General features: G+C 35.4%; 1 protein-coding gene across 1 annotated transcript in view; it reads left to right on the plus strand.

The window, feature by feature from the left end:
- PLA2G4A (phospholipase A2 group IVA) overlaps positions 1–21,274 on the plus strand; it is a 116,503-nt gene that overhangs the window by 69,222 nt on the left and 26,007 nt on the right. The window contains exons 7-11 of the mRNA XM_044673635.1: positions 112–248; positions 8,061–8,283; positions 11,723–11,837; positions 18,224–18,361; positions 18,452–18,544. Coding sequence (XP_044529570.1) covers positions 112–248; positions 8,061–8,283; positions 11,723–11,837; positions 18,224–18,361; positions 18,452–18,544 — 706 coding nt within the window. The remainder of the gene's footprint in view (positions 1–111; positions 249–8,060; positions 8,284–11,722; positions 11,838–18,223; positions 18,362–18,451; positions 18,545–21,274) is intronic.

Raw genomic sequence — 21,274 nt, forward strand, 5'->3', positions numbered from 1 at the left:
TTTCCCATAGTTACATGTTTCATAAGAACAATTCTTTTTTTGATTTTCAAATGCATCGTGTATGTTATGACTTTTACCTCATTTGAATCTTAGCCATTAAATTTTCCTTAGGTGCCAGTGATTGCTGTGCTGGGTTCAGGTGGTGGGTTCCGTGCCATGGTGGGATTTTCTGGTGTGATGAAGGCACTCTATGAATCAGGAATTTTGGATTGTGCCACATATGTTGCTGGTCTTTCTGGCTCAACCTGGTAAGTTTCTAACTCTTTAATCTTGCTATTCTAATTTGGCATTTAAAATTGTTTTCATTGAGTATTCCATTTTTTTAAAGGAATATCTTAAAAATGTGAAACTCAGGCTTTGAAATAACAAATTGAATTTACATGATGAAATGGTTTGTAGTAATCATGGAGAATTTCCCTGGGTAAATTTATGTCTGATGGGGCTCGCCACAAAATTTCAGTTTTCTGTTTTCTTAGCAGGGCAACATTTAAGAATATTTGTGACAAACTCCATCAGATAGAAATTTATTTGTATACATATATATGTCTAAATATATGCATGTATGTTTTACATATATTTAAAATGGATTCACTTGAAATCATAGTCTAGTTGTAAATATTATATTTAACTTATTTCAAAAACCTCAGTGTTTAAAGGAAATTCCTTTTTTGGGGAGGCTTTTAATATTAGTCATTAATCTCTTTGATTTCTATGTCCACTTGAGGTTTCTCTTGAGAATATCAGATTTTAGTTTGTGTCTAAAAGGGCTCTCAGCTCCCATGCAAAGATTCAGGCTAACAAAATATTGAATACATTATAGGATAAATTTTATTTAAACTGTAAAAAAAATCAAATTATTCAGATTTGTGCCCATAAATAGTTAATCTGACTCGTTTTTCATTCCCATTTGCCCTATTCATTTCTTAGTACATAGTACTTTCAGCCTATAGGCACTGCATTTCCTACGCTTTGATTTAAGTGATTTCTATTTGTCAGCCACCTTGTAACTAGGGGTACAGAGAATGGCAAAAACATGGTCCTTAACTTCAAAGATCTCCCATTGGCATTCTAATGGTGGTGATGACATGCAAAACATACAAGATATGTACATTGCAAATAGAAGGTATTTTACAGGAATGGCACATCCAGAGTTAGGGGGAGCTTTAGAGTGGGGGTCTTAGAAAGACAGTTTGTGGAAATTAAATTTTGAGCTGAATCTTGAAGAAATCCAGCCCTAAGTTTGAATTTTTCTGTCATTAGTTGTATAGCCCTGACCAAGTCATTTTATTCCTTTAAGCCCAGACTGCTCATCTCTGAGATGTAAATAATAAATTCACCCCTAATTCACAGGGTTATTATTGAGGAAGCAATCAATTAGTGATGTCATAAAGCATATTTAGCTGGAAAATTCTTCTTATATAAAAACAATTACATTAAAGTCCATGTGATTCATTAAGTATGTATTTTTCTTAAGGCTAAATAGTATGAAATGCAACTCCAAAAACATGTGGAATACTTCAGAATGTTTTGGCATAAACAAGAAACAAAATAATTTTAACATCTGCTTTGAATATGACTCATACAATGCTTTCTCAGTTCATATTACTACAGTATATATAAAATTGGTTTTTGATATAATTTTTAAATCAATTAATTTGAATGGAGTATGTATTCACAATATATGAATATATAGGTTTATTACTTTTCAACATAATATTCTTTCTACGAATACATTTATGAAACATCTTTGTGTTAAGATACTATGACTTAAACTGAATGCACAGGAGAAAGAACCACAGAGATACAAACTCTTCTGGATCAATTTTATTTAATTAATTTATCATTTTTTCCTACTAAGTCCAGTCAATCTATTTGGACACAAAATGAATTGAGGTTTCTAAAACTGAACTGTGAAGATTAAAGAACACTTTTATAGATTGCTATCCATATTGTACGTCTAAAAATATTCAGAATCCAGTGCTCACTGAATCAGGCAGCGAGGGAGTATAGTAGAGTGTAACACTTGGAGTTATGGGTACCTGAGTTCAAATCCTGCTTCAGACCTCTTACTGGATATGTGGCCCTGGGCAAGTCACTTAACCGCCTCATTCCTCATGTTCCACCTCTACTGAGTAATTCACTAGGTTGTTGTAAAGATAAAATGAGTTAAAATATGTACAATTTTAAGGTACTACATAAACACACACTCTCTTTTCTTCCCCTCTCCCCTTCTCTGTGTCTGTTTCTCTTAAAAAGCAGGATAGAATAATGGATAGAGTTCCTCCTGGATTTAGGTCCTATCTCTAACATATATTAAATTGATATTTATTCATAAATTTAATAATATTAAATTCATAAATTTAATAATTTATTAAATTTAATATATAAAACATATGTTAAATATGAAATCAATCTGCAAGTTATTTATCCTCTCAATATCCCAAGGAACTCTCTAAGATATTAAATTATAAGACTATTGCAGATCGATATCTGTGTAAGGATTTCTGTATGAGAAGTTGTGAGGATCAAATGAGATCATATTTGTAAACAGTGATTAGTATAGCACCTGAAACACAATAGGCTCTATCTAAATGCTTTTGTTTTCATATGAAAAAAGTTAGAATCACAAAAGTAGGAATCTGCATAGGTTTGTGTTTGTGTTGATATGTGTTTTTTTGTGTATATGCAAAAGAAAAGTGATTTCTTAGATCCCTAGGATATTCATTGTTGAGAAATTAAAGACAAAAAAAAATAGGGAAGTAAAGTGATCCCTAGATTTTATATTTAAAAATGAAAAACAGTCCTGCTGGAGGTGAGATTGAAGTCATCCAAAAACTACCATGAAGATTCTTTGAGATCTAGGTGGAGTATGTATAATTTAATGAAGGTGGAGAATATAACATTTCAATAAGTCATTGAATATGTTTATCTTTCCTAAATGTGCCAGATTTTCCTCATTGACCTTCCTGTCCATATTTCTTTTGTTCATTGTAATCACAAGATTTTAAAGAAATCTACCCAAGTAAAAGCCATTCAGAGTGAAAGCAGGAATGCAGATTTAGTCTGCTTCAAACCCTGAATGTTGTCTTGTTACTGTTTAATAATAAATTGTACTTGGTAAGTCCCAGGTTCAAATCTGGAATCACACTTCCTAGCTGTGTGACCCTGAGCAAGTCATTTAAACCCAGTTGCCTAGCCCTTAGCACTCTTTGCCCAAGGAATTGATACTCAGCATAAATTCTAAGACAGAAGGTAAAAAGTATTTTAAAAAAGTGTCTTGTGAATAGTTCAACTTAAGCTCTTTTTCTATTGTGAAAATCTTGGTTTTTCAGTTAGTATATTTATTCCAGAAATGACAAAATTAATTTGGTTATCCTATGTACCAAGTTAATTATTCAAGTTATTGGCTGGAGGGTTATTAAATATAGTTTTCAGTTAAATGCTTCAGAAATAGCTGAATGAAGTAGAATGACTTTTGACCAGATGTAGCTATTCATTGGTTTTGCTCAGTGGAAATATCCTAGACTTTGTAGGATTTTTGCCATGACATTTAGGTGTGAAAATAGATGAGGTAAGGCAGACAATGAGTAGAATAAAAAAAAACTCTTGGGAAAATAAATGTCTAAGTTGTGAAAGATTCACATCTAACTGATCCATTGCCATTGTTTACAAAAATGAGGTAATGAAACATTTGGAGGAGCCTCAGACCACCCAGATTTTCTGTGATCACAGAAGAGAATATTTTTGAGGGCAAAACTCCCACAGTAGCTGCTATTATCTTTAGAGTAATTACTCTTTCTATAAATTGTTTCTTATTATTTCATGTTTAATAATTCAAGTTTAATAATTCACTCACCTCATCACTTTGCACCTTTGGTCTGGCTCAGAGCCAATCCGCGTCAGTGACCATGATCTGTCTGTGATGTTAGACCTGTCTTGGGAGGAAGTAGAGAGAGATCAAGAGGACACAGAGGAGACTGAAAAGGAAGAAGAATGATGAAGAAGAAGAAGAAAAAGAAGATTCTGATGAGATCTTGAATGAGATTTCTCCACCTAAGTTAGCCAAGCAATTGGTTTCCAACAGTCAGACTGCTGTTGCAAAGAAAAAGAAGGTGGAAGAGGAACAGAGAGCAACATTCCTAAAGAGTCTTGAAATGAAGGCTAAAACCAAGAAGGCAAGGGCAGAATGCAGGAAAAAGAGGCAATCTGGAATAGGTAAAAATGATCAGGAAAGAGAAGAATCAGAACAGAGAGAACTACAATAAATTTTTTTTGGAATCAAGAAGATATTCTATACCAATGTAATGCCATTTATAATTACCTCCATTAATAATCCCCAGTCCAAAAAAAATTAGGAAAAATCTTATGTGGGTAATTTGATTACCTTTTCTTATAGTATTTTTAATTAGAATAAATAAAAAGACCTCTGAAAATATTTGCAATTTATTTGATATGAAGAAGGACCAAGAGATTGATATATCCATAAGAAAACATGCATTTTAATTTGATATAAGCTAACCTCAGTGTGAGGATGGTCTTTGGTATAGATGGGGAAAAATAATCAAGAAAAATGGTTGAGAGGCAGCATAGAATAGGGAAGAGATGAAATGAGAACTGAACTTGGGAGTCAAGAAGACCTTGATTCAAGTCCTAATTCTGATCCATCCCAGCTACATGAGCCCAGCAAAAAATAACTTTGTTTTTCCATACCATGAGGCAACTTCCCAAGACTATAAGTTGTAGAATAGTTGCAATTCTGCATTGGCAGAGGAAGTTTCTTGCCCGGGAGCTCCCTCTATTTATGAAAGATCTGAACCATTTGTGTAGAGATTAATGGATAACTGTATTTATATGGCATAGCGAATAGATTATTGAACTTCTGAGACAGACCTGGCTTTAAATCTCACCTCAGTTATGTAACTATGTGAACCCGGGCAAGTCATTTAACCAACCTCTCAGCTTTAGTTTCCTCATCTGCAAAATGTGGATAATAATAGCACTTTCTGCCAAAGTATTGTTGTAAGAGCAAATCAGATAATTATATGATGCACTTTGCCAATCTTAAATTGAGATATAAAATGTTAGATATCATCATTATCATTATTATCACTGCTATGGGTATTGAATTTTCATATGCAATATTGCACACACATATATGTATGCATGTACTAAGGAATGAAAGAAAACAAAGTTTCATGGGTTACTCAGAAAGTATACTTCTATATCACAAATGCTTTCAAGAAGATAAGAAGGCTCAGACATTGTTATCACCAAAAAGATATCACATGAACAATGAAATTGATTTTAACCTAATAGAGAGGAAATATCTGGTTACTGATATGAGTACTTTCAGAATCAGTCATCTCTGGGCAGTAACTAGTTAGAACAAGGGATAAAATCAATACCGTTTTAGAAGGGAGGACATATAAATTAGAAGTTAGCATGAACAATTACAACAGCTTCAACATGAGGTATCTTTTTCCTCTATGTAAAATCATTATGAGAAATATATATATATATGTATATATATATATATCTTAGACCGTATCCTTAATGAAAATATGAGCTGAAAATATGTGCTGAAAATAGGCAGACTTTTGTGGATAATTTTTTCACACTAGAACTATTTTGATAGTTGTGCAATTGACTCAGAGGTGGAACAAATCCAAGTCTCTCTACTTTTTGTTTATTAAAAAAAAGTATTTGAACATTAAAAGCTCTCTCCAATAAGGTGCTTCCTGTACCTATGTAAAGGTCATAGAATAATCTTTGACAGATATAATAACAAAAATAACTTCCTTTGAAGATGTAAAAGCATCTAACAATGACAATTAATCATTAATCATTAACAATAAAATATGGCATAACAGCAGTTCATCAAAGCTATTTGGTAGTTTTATGGAAGCACATCTGCATAGAGTCCAAATAGAAAAGGAATACTTTTTTTTAATGAGTCGAAAATATTTTATTGCTTGCCATTATGGACCTGACTTAACTCTACTGGGCTGTGTATACTACCCCATTATGCTATTTCTTTAGGCAAATACAAATTGAATTCCTTTCGCTATCAGTCTTCTCTGTCAGTGTCCTCACTTTTAATGCCCTTATGCCCAGTAGATATTGCTTATTTGGTTTTTTTGAAAGATTTAAGATAGTTTAATTTATACTGGGATATTTTAAATATGGTTACATTAAAAATAATTGCTCACATTTTATGTGGAGCAAAGTATAAGTGCATTTCCAATAAAAAATTCTGGCCCCAGAAAAGGAATATTCTATACATAGTAAGGTTCTTTAAAGTCTCCATTGTGATTAGATCATATTATTTTCATCAATCCTTAGAATATTATATAGTATCTCCACAGTTATTTGATAGAGATGCCCCTAGCAAGATACATGGGAACAATCAAGTGGATGAATGATCTATTGCATAATCATGGTGATCAGCAATTGACATCCATATTCTTATGGGGAAACTCTTATGGGTAACTTAAATATTACTAAGTTTAGAGAAAGGGGAGAAGAAGGACTGACTGGACAGGGATAACAGACTGGAGTAACAAACTGAGGAAACACAAACCCCACCAAAGAATAAGGAATGAGAGATTATGGATTAGCAGGTGAGACCAACTACCACCACAGATCCACCTAGCATGGGAGTCTGTGAAACTAACAAGTGAGTAGACTGGGACCAAAGAAGTATAAAAATTCAGGGTTAAAAGTTGAAGATCTGGGAAATCCCTACACTATGCTAAATAGACAGCTAAGACACAAGGGACAAATAGGATCTCACGGAGATGATCTGATGGTCTTGATTTGATGTAGTCCAAGTATACTCCAAGAGCACAGGAACCAGCTGAATAATTCTTCAGAGGAAATCAAGGAGATCGACTTTGCTTTTCCACCAAGCAAGTCAGAAATCTCAACCTCTACTCCTTGATCCTAGCAGTTGTAAGGTCCCAGGTGTTGCTTTGAGATACCCAAAATCCACAGGTCTCTCAGGTCAGTTGCTTCTCCAAAACTCCTTCAAACTCCAACTGTCTTTTTAGAGAGTTCACTGTGTTCCAGCTGGAATCTCAGCTCCTGCCTGTCTTTCTAAGCTTCCAAAATGTTTTAAAACCTATTTCCCTCTTACTACACACACACACACACACACACACACACACACACACGTATATATTATAATCAGGTAAATACAGCTATTGAAAAGATGGGTTGTTGCATCAGAAGGATATTTGGGATCATCAAAGATTCTGCTACTCATGCAAGCTAGCATGATCTCTTCTTTCTAGTTAACTCTGAGTTCAGTTCTTCTGAAGTGTCTGTCTATGACATATGTCCTACTTGACTAATTCTCTCTATCCAATTCTGTTTTTGTAATCAACATTTATTAAACATCCACTTATGTCTCACCATTGAGTCAAGTGTTGGATTTGATATATAAAAGAAGACAAATATGTATGCTATTTTCCCTTTCATTGAAATCCTTTTCTCTCCCTTCTTTCCCTTTCCCACATTGTTTTCTTTACACTCCTTTAAGTTATCAGAGGCAAGTGAAATCATTAATAGTGTGGTACAATTAAAAGTGTGCTGGCTTTGGAGCCACAGGACTTGCCTCCGAGTCTTGGGTCTACCCTTTACTTGCCTTGGTACCAAGCAAGTAATTTCTCTTTTAGTCTCAGTTTCCTTATTGTAAGTTGACAGAGTTGGACTAGATGACTTCTAAGATTCCTTCCAAATTGAAATCAATGATACCATGACCAATGAGTGTTCTAGAATCCTATGAACAAGAATACCATAGTAGATGATAGGGAATGCAGATAAAAAGTTAATGGAAAAAATGGTTTCTTCATTTGTAGAGTTTATTAGTAATTAGAAAGACAAAACATACCTGCCCATTTCTTACATAATTATGTGGATTGAATCATCTGTCTTTATGCCAGAGATCACCTTTTATTAGCTGACTTTCACTTTCATTTGATATGTTATGATTTTCTTTTCCAGACAGCGGTCCTGTGAAGCCTCAATTTTGGTTGACTGCATTTTCTTTATTTTTATAGGTACATGTCATCTCTATATTCTCATCCTGATTTCCCAGAGAAGGGACCAAAGGAAATTAATGAAGAGCTAATGGCCAATGTCAGCCACAATCCCCTTTTGCTGCTCACACCCCAGAAAGTGAAACGCTATATTGAGTCCTTGTGGAAAAAGAAAAGCTCTGGGCAACCAGTCACTTTTACTGACATCTTTGGGATGTTAATTGGAGAAACCCTAATCAACAATGTAAGTTACACTAACATTTCTAGTTACTTTAAAGTAGAAAGAGGAATCTTTCAACAGATGGTACAAAAGATAATCTTCATTCATGAGTCTCAGAGTGGTAGATAACTGGAGTATTATTGCTTTGTTAAGTGATGAAAACTTTTAAAAAGTCTAAATGACTTCCCAGCTGTGTGACCCTGGGCAAGTCACTTGACCCCCATCGCCTACCCTTACCACTCTTCTGCCTTGGAGCCAATACACAGTATTGACTCCAAGACGGAAGGTAAGGGTTTAAAAAAATAAAGCCTAAATGATTAAGTATTGATGCTAAGGCCCTTCCTCAACTATGTCAGGTTTTTACCTTTTAATGAATGGAATGCATGACTAATCGAAAGGTTTTCTATGTTTTGGTGTTGCATATGTATAAAAATGTTCTTATATCTTTGTTTTTTTAGTAGAGAATTGGAATTATTCTAATCATATTAGTAGTTAGTGTAATATCATTTTCTGATAAGAAGATGGAGAGCAAGTTGAGTGACAACCAACAGTTTGGAATTCAGAACCTTACCCAGATGCCATGAGCCAAGGGGCAAAAGATAGTTGCTGCCAAAAACACTATAAAAAGGAATGATCTGAGGCAAACAGTCTCTCAGTTGTGAGAAGGGGACCCCAGTGGCTGGGTGGGTAGGCCAAGCCACCTGCTCAAGTTACTCGTATCCTGCTTTATTGATTACTACACTATCAATTACTGATTAGAGCTGTGAGATATATACCAATTACCTGATTAACAAGAAGAACATCATCAACCCTCAGGCCATTGGTCAGGGCCAAGGTGCCTGGCCTGACCAGGGCCAGAGAGGGAGTGGCATCTCTCCATCCAACTAACACAACATGATTAATCAAATTGATTGTCCATCTCTATCAACTATAGTCTAGCATAGATTCCCAATACCTCATTCTTCAGCCACGATTCTTCTCCTGAGTTTATTATAATTAAATTCTTTAAATTTATTTAGGTGAAGACTGTTATTATCCTAAAGATCAGTCTGATAGTCTTGTATCCAAGGGGGAAAGGGAATACTTAGTTAAGTCGCAGTCAACTGTGTTATCCATTCATCATCAACATCTATCTCCATCATTAACATTTATCCAATCAACCCTAACATCTATCTATCAAATCAACCCCGGAACAAGCAGCCAGAGAAGCTGTGTGATTCTATTCACAGCTTTTCACTGGATCACTTAGTTCTGGGCACCGTAGGTGGGAACTGGTGTTTAGCTGAGCTGCAAACAGTTGGGGAACTAGTGTTCACTGTCTCAGCCTTGGTGTTCACTTAGGCTTCCCATCCCTACTCATCTTGGGTCCTTATACCATCTGAGGACCTTGGGCCATCTCTCTATCAGGTCCACTCCAAAAGTACTATACCAGCTATAACATTAGATGTAAGAAGAGTATTGTCAGTGTTAAATGCATCTCATGATTTTCTTTCATTTCCCTCCTCCGTTATATGGAGAACTATAGAAGTCATTTAAAAAGTGATGTGAGAAAGTAAAATAGTAGGAAATTTCCTTAGGATCATCAATATTAATGATCTTAATAGTGAAAGTAATATTTGACATTTATATAGTGCTTAAAGGTTTGCAAGGGTCTGCACTATTTATCTTGATACAAATATCCCTGATGAGTAGGTACTAGCAATTACTACTTTCATTTTATATATGGGGAAATTGAGGCACAGATTAAATGACTTGCTTATGTCCATAAGACCAATATCTCAGATGGAATTTAAACTTAGTTCCAAGTCCATCATTCTTTCTCTTGCTTAAGAATGATTATACTAGTAATGGACTTCTCTACTAGAAGCAATGCAATGATCCAGGACAATTCTGAGGGACTTATGAGAAAGAAAACTAGCCACATCCAAAGAAAGAACTGTAGGAGTAGAAACACAGAAGAAAAACAACTGCTTGATCACATGGATCAATGGGGATATGATTGGGGATGTAGACTTTAAATGATCATCCCAGTGCAAATGTTAATATTGAAATGGGTCTTGATCAATGACACCCAGTGGAATTATGTGCTGGCTACTAGAGGAGGTGGGAGGAGGTGAGAGAAAGAACATGAATCATGTAACCATGGAAAAATATTCTAAATTAATTAATAAAATTAAATTTTAAAAAAAAGAATTATTATGCTAGAGGCAACTAGGCAGCACAGTAGATGTAGATAGAGCACTGGGTCTGGATTTGGGAAGACTTGGGTTCAAATCTGACCTCAGATATTTCTGTGCTGTGTTACCCCAGGCAAGTCACCTAACCCAGTTGCCTAACCCTCCTCACTCTTCTGCATTAGAATCAATACTTATTATTGATTTTAAGTTAGAAATTAAGGAATTTAAAAAATTATTATGAAAAAATTATTTCAACACTTCCACAATGAGAGCGTCTATGGTTTCGTTAGTATGGGTATTTCTTCCAAATACTCTTGTGCTCAACATTATTAGCTCAGTTTTGCAGAGAAAATCACAGACAATAAATACTGCAGAGTAGTGCTCACTGGGAGAGACTAAACTTAGTTATATGACTGTTACACTGACTTCCCCACGAGGTGCTGCTTCAGTGGAGTACAGTGGCAAATTATGATTTGATTTGCAGAAAGCAGATCTTTTCTATTTGATTTCATGCTTTGGACAAGACTTCCCTGACCACTTAGCTTCTTTTCCATCTCCCTTGTCCAGACCCAACACACAGAAGCTTTTTAGCAGAAGAATGGGGTAGAAGCCAGCACAGAGGCACACATACATGCACACGCACATGCACACGCACACACACGACAGGAAGTATCCAGGACTGCCAAGGGGATTGCCCTCAGTCTCAAAAAATAGGCCACATAGAACACTCCCACCTGACTGATGACCACAGCTCAGCATTCCATCTGAAGATAAAATAGAGGAGATGGAGAAGGATCTTTCCCTGCCAAGATGTCCTGAGGGAAAGTTCCTTCCTGACCCCATAGTTGGCAGTTCCACTGAAGACATCACTTCCTAAAGTTAAGGTTGTTTTTTAGAAGGTAGATAATTACTTCATTCAGTCTGTCTTTCATGGCTTGCACTGAATTTCTAAAAGTAATGAATGCACTTTTTATTATGCAGGCTCAAAACAATTTAGAAACATCTTTCATTTTAGTTAATGGTCTGTTGAAGGGGCAGCGTGGAGTAGTGCGTAAAGTATTGGACTTGGAGGCAAGGAAATCTAGGTTCTAATCCCACTTCAGGCATTTATAGAAATTTCATCCTTTTAAGGAGGTCACTTCTCTAAATCTGTCAACTCTTCTATAAAGCTGGAAGGAAAAGTCAAATGAAATCATGCATTTAAAACATTTTGCAAAACTGAAAGTGCTCATAAATGACAACTATTATATTTAACCTACCCCTGTCTTCTGTTTTCCTTTGGGCAGAGAATGAGCAGCACTCTAAGTAGTTTGAAGGAAAAAGTAAATGAGGCACAGTGTCCCTTGCCCCTCTTTACCTGTCTCCATGTGAAACCTGACGTTTCAGAGTTGATGTTTGCAGGTATGATGTCAATCTTTCATCATTTTCTTATATTTTTGCATGTATCTTAAATTATTACTTTTAGAAAGTCATAATTAAAATAATATGTAAAATAACATGTGTTGTTGTTCAGTCATTCAGTCCTGTCTGATTCTACATGACTTTATTAATGGAGTTTTCTTGGCAAATAATAAAGCAGTGTGCCACTTCCTTCTCCAGAGTGTCCTCATTTTACAGATGAGGAGCTGAGGGAAATAGGAAGTTAATTGACTTGCCCATGGTCAGACAACTAGTAAGTGTCTGAGACTTGATTTGAACTCATATCTTCCTGACTTTAGGTCTGGTGCTCTCTTCATATAATATAGAATATAAACATTCTCATTCTAGAAAAAATATCCTGTGTAATTTTTGTGAATCTCTTTGTACATAGTTGTTTCTATATTGTTTTTCCCATTTGATTGTGAACTCTTTGAGATCAGGATTCTCTTTTGTATTTCTTTATCCTTAGAGTTTGGGATATAGTAGGCACTAATTAATATTTATTGACTGACTTTTAAGTTTATTCTGCATTTAAAAGACTTTCTTATATCTTATTCTAGACAGTTAACAAGACAATAAGTCACGTCCTAATTTACAGTGCCTGTAGATTCATGAGGTATAAATGCTCACGCTGAAAATTTAACAACCAGCTCTTTCAGGCTGGTTAGAGTTGGCCCCAGCTTACCCCAAACCAGCCTGATGTAGTGAAAAGTCTTGAAGTTGAAGTCAGGAAGACTTGGATCCAAATGCTTCTTCTGTCTCTCATTATTTCCATGATTCTGAGCAAGCCTCAGTGTTTTAATCTCTTTGGGTGTAAACTCTTTGACTAGATAATGAATGGATTGGACTTAGTGGTCTCTAAGGTCCAAATATGATTCCTTGAAAATTCCAGGATAGAACTGAATGTCCAGTGGTTCTTCAGTGCTCCAGGCTTCCCTTTGCTATGTGCTTTTGAAGACCATTTGTTTTATTTCAGCGTCTGTGTATGACAGAGTTTGGGTGTCCTATAGGGGAAAGGGAAATAGGAGCAATTTTGCCAAATATATAACTGATTAAGTTTTACCAGACCTTTTAGGTAAATGCTCACAACCACAGGCATAGCTTCACAACAAGTCCTTTGTGGCTGATTCCAATGTATGTTTTCATTTCCCACTTTGTAGTTTAAGAAACTGAGGCTCTAGCAGGTTAAATGACTTCTCTAGGGTAACTCTGCTCATCAGCACCAGGGTCAGGATTCAGATCCAGGTCCAGGACTCTCTTCTACATCGCCCAACTGCCTATAGAAAAGGTGACATACAAATATAGGAAAGAAAAACATTTGGTTCTATATAAAGGAGGAAGGAAAAGAGCAAGAGTTTTTGTGAATAACAGTAGCAACAGTATAATAATAGTTTGTTGCTTTGTGAGATGAGAAAACTTCAGTCACTCAGGTTTGTGACTTCAGAGTCTTGATTGTTGCTTCTCTTTACTCCCACATATTCAGCCAGTCTTCAGTTATTATTGGTTCTGCAGCAAATCTAATATTTATCTCCCAGGAATCATGCAGATGACCACTACTTCAGGTCAGATTTCCCAAACCTCTAGCAGGAGCTCTTGGAATTGTCTCTAAGAATGCCTTTCCCTGGATACTGGTGTTCCTTTTTTCAATCTAGCCTCCTTTCAACTGCCAAACAGTTATTATATGATACAAGGCTGCTTATGCTTCTTTCCTCTTCCATAATTTTTAGAGAGTTGTATTAAGGAGCATAATAATGAGATAATTTATGCCTGGCACCTTGCAATCCTTGAAGTGAGGTATCTAGGTGACATAGCGGCTAGAGAGCTTAACTTGAAATTCAGAAGACCTGAGTTCAAATTCTGCCTCAGGAACTTACTAGCTGGGTAATTCTGGTATAGATGATGGTATCTATTTTTTTTAATTCTGTAAAATGGGGGAATAATAGCCCTTATATCATGGAGTTGTTGTGAATACCAAATGAGACAGTATAGGTAAAGATGACATATGTAAAGTGCATTGCAAAATCAAAGGTTAATACTTAAGGCGTTATGTAAAATGCAAAGTGGTATTATTTAATTTAATTTATTTATTTAATTCATCAATATAATTAATTAACCAGTTTTCATTTAATTTTTTATTTAATATATTTAATATTATTATTTTATTTAATGTATTTATTTATTATCTAATTTAATCATCTTTTTAGAGAGGTCGTATGGCATAGGAAAGAGATCTGGCTTTGAAGACACAAAGAAGTGGGTTCAGATCCGTATTTGACCCTTACCGACTATGCTACCACACTCAAATCAGTTAAACTTTCAGAGCTCTAGGCAAATCACTGATTATAAATTATAGAGAAAGGGGCAGCTGGGTGGGTCAGTGGATTGAGAGCCAGGCCCAGAGACGGGAGATCCAGGGTTCAAATCTGGCCTCAGACACTTCCTAGCTGTATGACCCTGGGCAAGTCACTTAACCCCCATTGCCTAGCCCTTATTGTTCTTCTGCTTTGGAACCAATACAGCATATTGATTCTAAGATGGCCTAAATAAATAAATAAATTATAGAGAAGGTTCTGATGTGCATTGATTAAGGCAGTTCCTCTATAGAACCTCCCTATCCTATGCTAATGAAATCATGGGTCTAGTCCTTATGTACTCTGCCCTGTCACATATTTTCTGTTCCTTCATTGAATCAATTTGACCTTTTTGCTGTTTTGTTCTCCTTGTGTTGCTGTCCTCCAGTCACTCAGCCATGTCTGACTCTTTAGGGCTCTGTAGACTAGACTGTCCGTGGGGCTTTCTTGGCAAAGACACAGGAGCAGTTTGCTGTTTCCTTCTCTAGAGGCAAACAGAGGCTAAGTGATTTGTCCAGGGCCAATAAGCAAGGAAACGTCAGAGCTCAGAGGCTGCATTTCAACTTTCTGGCTCCAAGCTCAGTGCGTCACCTCCTGAGCCCCTCCTGAGCCTTCTTGCCTCTTCCTATCTTCTTTCTATGTTATCCTACCTCTTAACTCTAGGTCTCCAAGCAGACCACCTCTCATACCTGAAATACTCTCCCTCCTCACCTGCCCTCTTGCAAATCCCTAGCACCCACGGAGGCTGAGCTCATGTGTTACCTCCTGATCTCCCCCCTTGTTAGCTCTTACCTTAACCCTGAATTACTTAATATTTACCTTGGAAAAAAATTTTTTCACACAAATGTATTCCTTCAGAGGCAGCTAGATGGCTCAGTGAATAGAACACTGACTCTAGAATCAGTGCTGATTCCAAATCAGACACTTATTAACTATGTGACTGGGCAAATCACCTAACTAACCTCTTTTGCCTAGAGGTGGTTAGGTGGCTCAGTGGATAGAGCACTGAGCCTCAAGTCAGGAAGGTTTGAGTGTGAATTCAGCCTAAGATATTTACTAGCTGTATGATTCTGGGCTAACCACTTAACGTCTATTTGCCTTAATTCACTAGAGAGGGAAATAGTAAACCACTTCAGTATCTCTGCCAAGAAAAACCCATGGACTATATGGTGTGCTATGATCCAGAGAGTCATGAAGAGTTGGACACGATCAAACAACAAATATAGTCCTGTCCTTCTCTCATTCCAGGAGAATGTAGCTCCCTTAAGATTAGAGATTATTAATTTTTCTTCTTTGTATTCCTAGCCTTGCACATTGTCTTTGCATATATGTAGGTGCTGAATAAGAATGTGTTTACTTATTACGTTTAATTAAGCTGATACTTGAAGAGGATTTTAACTGTTAAGAAGCCGAGGTGTATTTTTTTCATGATACTCTACCTCGGGTTAGCTCTTTTTTAGAGTTCTGTAATTTAAGGTTCTGACCCTTAAGCTTAAAGGGAAGCTCAGGAGAACTTAAAAGAGTCAAAGGGAAGTGCCAGAGATAAATAAAGGAAAACGGTGGAAGAGAGTAGAACAAAACTTTGGACTGAGAATCCCAGTATTGCGGCTAAGCAGCTATTTGGCATCACTTGACCTTCCTGTGCCTCAGTTTCTTCGTTGCTAAAATCAAGTGGTTGAGATAAATGACCTCAAAGTTCCTCTCTAATTCTGAAATGTGACAATGTGAAGACATCCCCATAAAATATGAAGTTTAAACACAAGGTTGAATTTCCTAACAGTGAAGTTTATTTGTCATTATCTGTTTTTTTTTTTTTACAGAAGAGTTGCTTTAAAAATTTTTATTGGGTTGGTTTCCCAGTGGTTTTAGTTGGACATAAAATGATGGATTTCTTTACACAGTCTCTTGCAAGGGTCTCTTCTGCCCTTTGATATAATTCTGGGAAATGACTAACTAATGACATTTCAGTTCCAGTCAGTAAAATAAAAACAGATTGGGGAAATAACAAACATATACATTAATTCATTTAGCAATTTATTAAACACTTCCTCTGGTGAAAGCATTGCATGAAACACTGTGAAAAGGCAGTGAAAACATGGTCCTTCCTTTCAACTTACAATCCACTATTAAGAATAATAATTTAACATAAAATATCTGTAAACGATTAAATGATTTCATCTCTTAGGAACTACTTTCTCTCTGTTAAAAAGATACTCGAATCCTGCTATTTTTTCCCATTTTGGTTCTTTAAATATAACACTTGAAGAACTTGTCTCGTCTTGTGGTGACTGAACAAAATACATCCACTTTCTTGCTCATTAAATTACCGAGCTACAAGCAATCCTGTCATGTTGATTCTTGTTGACCTCCTTCATTGTATCCGATAACATTCTTCTGGGGTGCTGGGGCGGGTTCTCAGCCTGCTAAGCTGACAGCCCTTTTATGCCCAGGGCTTAGGCTGTTCATTCTATTCTTAGTATAACTGACCTTGGTGACTGGCACTAGTTACACCCTGCGCTGTAATAATCATTACTAATGAAACACACTTAATGAGACATTTCAGGAATGCTTTCACTGAACCTTTTTTTACGTACCTGTTACTTTTCAGATATAATTTTCCTGATGAAACAAAAGACCTCTAGTGCCATCTTTTGGAAAGAATGAGGTTTAGATGAAATGGGGGGAATATAAATGGGTTTTGGTTCATTCATTGTTAATTCTTTTAAAAACATTCCTTGAGTGGCCAGCATATAAATACACTGGGCTTGGTCCCTCTGGACATGAAAAATAAATATGTCATGATCCTTCCTCTCCACGAGGTTATAGTCTAGTTGGGGAGAAATTATAAAAAGCAAAACTAAAGCAGATTAGCCAAACGATGTAATAACATCAGCTGAATTTTTGCTGTTCAGTGTTTCCGTCACGACTGACTCTTTGTGACCCCACTTGGAATTTTCTTGACACAAATACTGGCATGTTTTGTCATTTCCTTCTCCAGCTCATTTTACAGATGAAGAAAATGAGGCAAACAGGCTTAAGTGACTTGTCTTGAGTTACTTAGCTAGTAAAGTGTCTGAGGCTGGATTTGAATTCAAGTTTTCCTGATTCCAGACCTGATGCTGTATCTACCTTGCCACTTAGCTGCCCCTATTAGTTTGAATAGGTAGGGTTTTTGAAATATCAGACTAGATGAATGGCATGATGAAATTAATTTTAGATTCCCATCAAATTTCCTTTTAGATGTTTAAAATTTCTATTATTTAAAAATGAACAAGCCACAAGGCAATTCATAACCTGTCTTTGTATGAAATAAATAGGAAATTTTTTTTATCATCCCTCAACTTTTCAGTAATAAATCTTATCATATTATTGACTTGGAGTCCGTAGATAATGTACAAGTTTTAGTATAAAAGGCAAGTGTTTAGTATTAGAAACATACTCTAAAAAGATTATATATTTATAATCTTAGTGTTAGAAACTCAACTTCACAACAACTATTTAAACCAGTGATGGGCAAACTTTTTAAAGAGGAGGCCAAAGGAAAGGAAATGCTCATCTGTCAGTCTGTTTCTAAGGCAACTCTTTCCACATTTCATTGTAATTGTATTGTATCCTACTCATTGTATTCGTCAGATTAGGAATAATGTCTCATGGCTGATAGAACATTTGAGGGGGCCACATCTGGCCCTTGGGCAGTAGTTTACCCATCACTGATTTAAACTAAAATAATGATAAAAATGCATTTTGGCATTTGAAAAGTCTGTTTTGAAGAAAAATATATTTCTGTCTTCTCCATTGTGGATTTAGTTTCTGTTTTGTTCTTTGTGGTTTGCCATTACAAGAGAAATTCTAGATTCAACCAATTATTCAAAAATCCTTTAGAGTTAAAAATGTTCATCTTTTGGACTATGTAGGAAGTCTTTGACAAAGATTATAATTTTAAATTTTCAGGTATAATCTCTGTGTACTTTTGTTTAGAAATGAACTAATAACTATTTTTTTCTCATTTACTTTCAGATTGGGTGGAATTCAGTCCATATGAGATTGGGATGGCTAAATATGGTACATTTATGGCTCCTGATTTATTTGGAAGCAAATTTTTTATGGGCACAGTTGTGAAAAAATATGAAGAAAATCCCCTTCACTTCTTAATGGGTATGTGATCAGGGCCTGGTAATATAGGATTATTTGATTCAATTAGAATTAACCTTTTGTCAACTATCATTTTCTCTCTCTCTTTTTTAGGTGTTTGGGGTAGTGCATTTTCTATACTATTCAACAGAGTCCTGGGAGTTTCTGGTTCCCAAAATAAAGGGTCCACCATGGAAGAAGAATTAGGTAATTTGAAAAAAAAGAAATAATATATATGTTGATAAATATTGAGATAAATTTCAGAAATTAAAGCAAATGAAATTATTATTTTGAATTTCTTAAGGTTACAGATGTATATGGGACCTAGATGAGGCAGCTGAGTTCCAAGAAGTTTAAGTGACTTGTTAAGATTCACTAAGGTAGTGAGCATCAGCTAAAGAATTTAAATTCAGGTCCTTTGAATCTAAATCTAGTATTCTTTCTATTCTACCATAATATGTTCTCAAAATTCTCAGCGATTAGGTAGAATCAGTCTATATCTTCATTTGAACATTCAGATTGATTGACTTCATGTAATCAAATACATAAAAATGTTAAAACCCATGAACCTAATTCATTAGCTCTGTGAATATTTCAGGTTTTTTTTTTTTAATTTACCCAGATATCTTAACTAGGTGACATAGTAGATAGGACTTGGAGTCAGGAAGATCTTAGTTCAAACCCTGACCAAATCACTTAACCTCTGTCAGTTTTTTTTTCTCATCTGTAAAATGGAAATAATAGCACCTACCTTACAGGGTTGTTGTAAAGATCAAATGAGTTAACACATATAGAGTGTTTTGTAAACTTGAAAGTGCTATATAAATGGTAGCTTTTTTTTCTTTTATATTGCTTCATGTAACAAAGTCCTTTTCAAGTGCTATATTTTTTCCTTTTCTCTTTTGTTTCTTTTTGATTACCAGATTAAACATATTTAGATGTCCTTATATATGTATGGTCTTTCCAAAAGACCTTCTATTTACTTAGGTGTCTATCCTATTATGATAGATTGGAGAAATGACTAGTTATGGACTTTAAGACATTAGAGGGTCTGCCAGGGTTCAAATCTCACCTCTGATTATTCTTTCCTTGGGTGAGTGAGAAAATCCTTTAACTTGCCCATATTTCCCTTTTCTTATCTATAAAACAAAACAGGATATCCCCAAGGCCCCTTCAAGCTCCATACCTCTGGTCTTTTACGTGCAGTGCCAATTAAACAAACTTTAATTAATACTTGCTATCTTTATGTCACTGCAGAAACAAAGAGAGAAACAAAGAATTCTTTTCCTCTATCAGCTTTCCTTCTACTCAGAAGGTTTTTATCAAATAGCCATTTCTTTTCATTGACATGTATATATTTCAAGTGATACTTCTTGACTTTTTATTTACCCCTAATGTTCTGATCTTTCAAACCCTGTGAGCTAGCTGTGTTTTGTGCCTAATGTCTGTAGTGACCAGTTTATTTCATAAAGAAGAGCCTCAATAAATGGGAGATATTATGAGCAACATCTAGAAAATGAATTACTTCTTTATGGATAAAAGATTAAAATAGGATAAATAGGTAAATTAAAAAATAGACTTTAAAGAATCTTTATTCTTAAGATTTGTGAGCCCACAGTTTTCATTGTTGAAAATGTAGAATATACGTCTGATTAAAAAAGAAATTGTTAGCCGTTGTAGAAGTTTGCCCTACCACCATTGTTATTTTGACTGTCAATGAGTTTGCGCCTCCTACAAAAAGCAAGATGGCTTAACTGGAAAGCTGAATTTAGATTAGTTATCAATCCAGCAATACAGTATTAGTATGGCAGCAGAAAAATGAATGGAGAAAAAAATTCTTTATTTTCACCCCAAAATGAAGGACATTAAGAAAACCTTGTGGTCACCACCATTACTATTATTGGATTTCCAAATTAGCTGGCTTTATGTATGATAATTCTCAAGAGTCATAACAGCATTGATTAAGATTCCTGGCAAAATTCTTTACAGCCCTTCTTATGATTATAAAATTAATTTTTATTAACTGACTTTTTCAATTATCCTTTTAGTTATGTAAACTTCCAAAACCCGTAACATTTTCTTTATGAATAAAAGTATCATGTGTGGCACAGGAAATTCTCTTTTCATATTAATAAAATAATTTTATAATTTTGTAAACTTTGAAGATAGAAATCCAAAGTGGAAGGGTTTTTTTTTCCTAATGATTTTTTTATCATTGGTATTTATACCATTAAGGCAACCTTTATGAGTTTATTTACTTATAGAAGCTCAGAATAGGGTCAGTACAAGGAAATCAAATATCAATGGGGAGAGGAGGCTTTAAATTCCCCCCTTTGTACATATCAGATAAAAGCAAATCAGGAACCAATGAGGGAGTTCTTGTCATTCACTTGTTTCAGTCATATCCAGCTCTTTATAAGCCGATGTGGCCTTTTTTTGGCTGATTTGCCATTTCTTTTTCCAGCTCATTTTGTAGATGAAGAAACTGAGGCAAGAAGGATAAAGTGATTTGCTCAGCATCACATAGCTAGTGTCTGAGGCCAGATCTGAACTCAAGAGGAGGAGTCTTTGTGACTCCAGGTCTGTTGTGCTTATCCACTGTACCAGCTAGGCAGACTCATCATCACGAGTTCAAATCTGACTTCACAAATTTATTAGCTTTGTGATCCTGGACAAGTTACTTTATCTCCATCAGGTTTCTTCATCTGTAAAATAAACTGGAGAAGGAATGGCAAATCAATCCAGTGTTTTTACTAAGAGAACTCCAAATGAGGTCCCAAGGAGTCAGAAATAACTGAAAAAGAATTGAATGACAACAACTTATAGCGTACCCTCTTCTGTTTCAATGACTGAAGTCACAAGCAGCTAAACTTGCTATCATGATATCACACATTAGACTTAGTGTGATAATTTAAAAATTGAGTAATCTCTCAAATG

The sequence above is a fragment of the Gracilinanus agilis genome, chromosome 4 (genome assembly GCF_016433145.1).
Source record: "Gracilinanus agilis isolate LMUSP501 chromosome 4, AgileGrace, whole genome shotgun sequence".
Taxonomy (NCBI): domain Eukaryota; kingdom Metazoa; phylum Chordata; class Mammalia; order Didelphimorphia; family Didelphidae; genus Gracilinanus; species Gracilinanus agilis.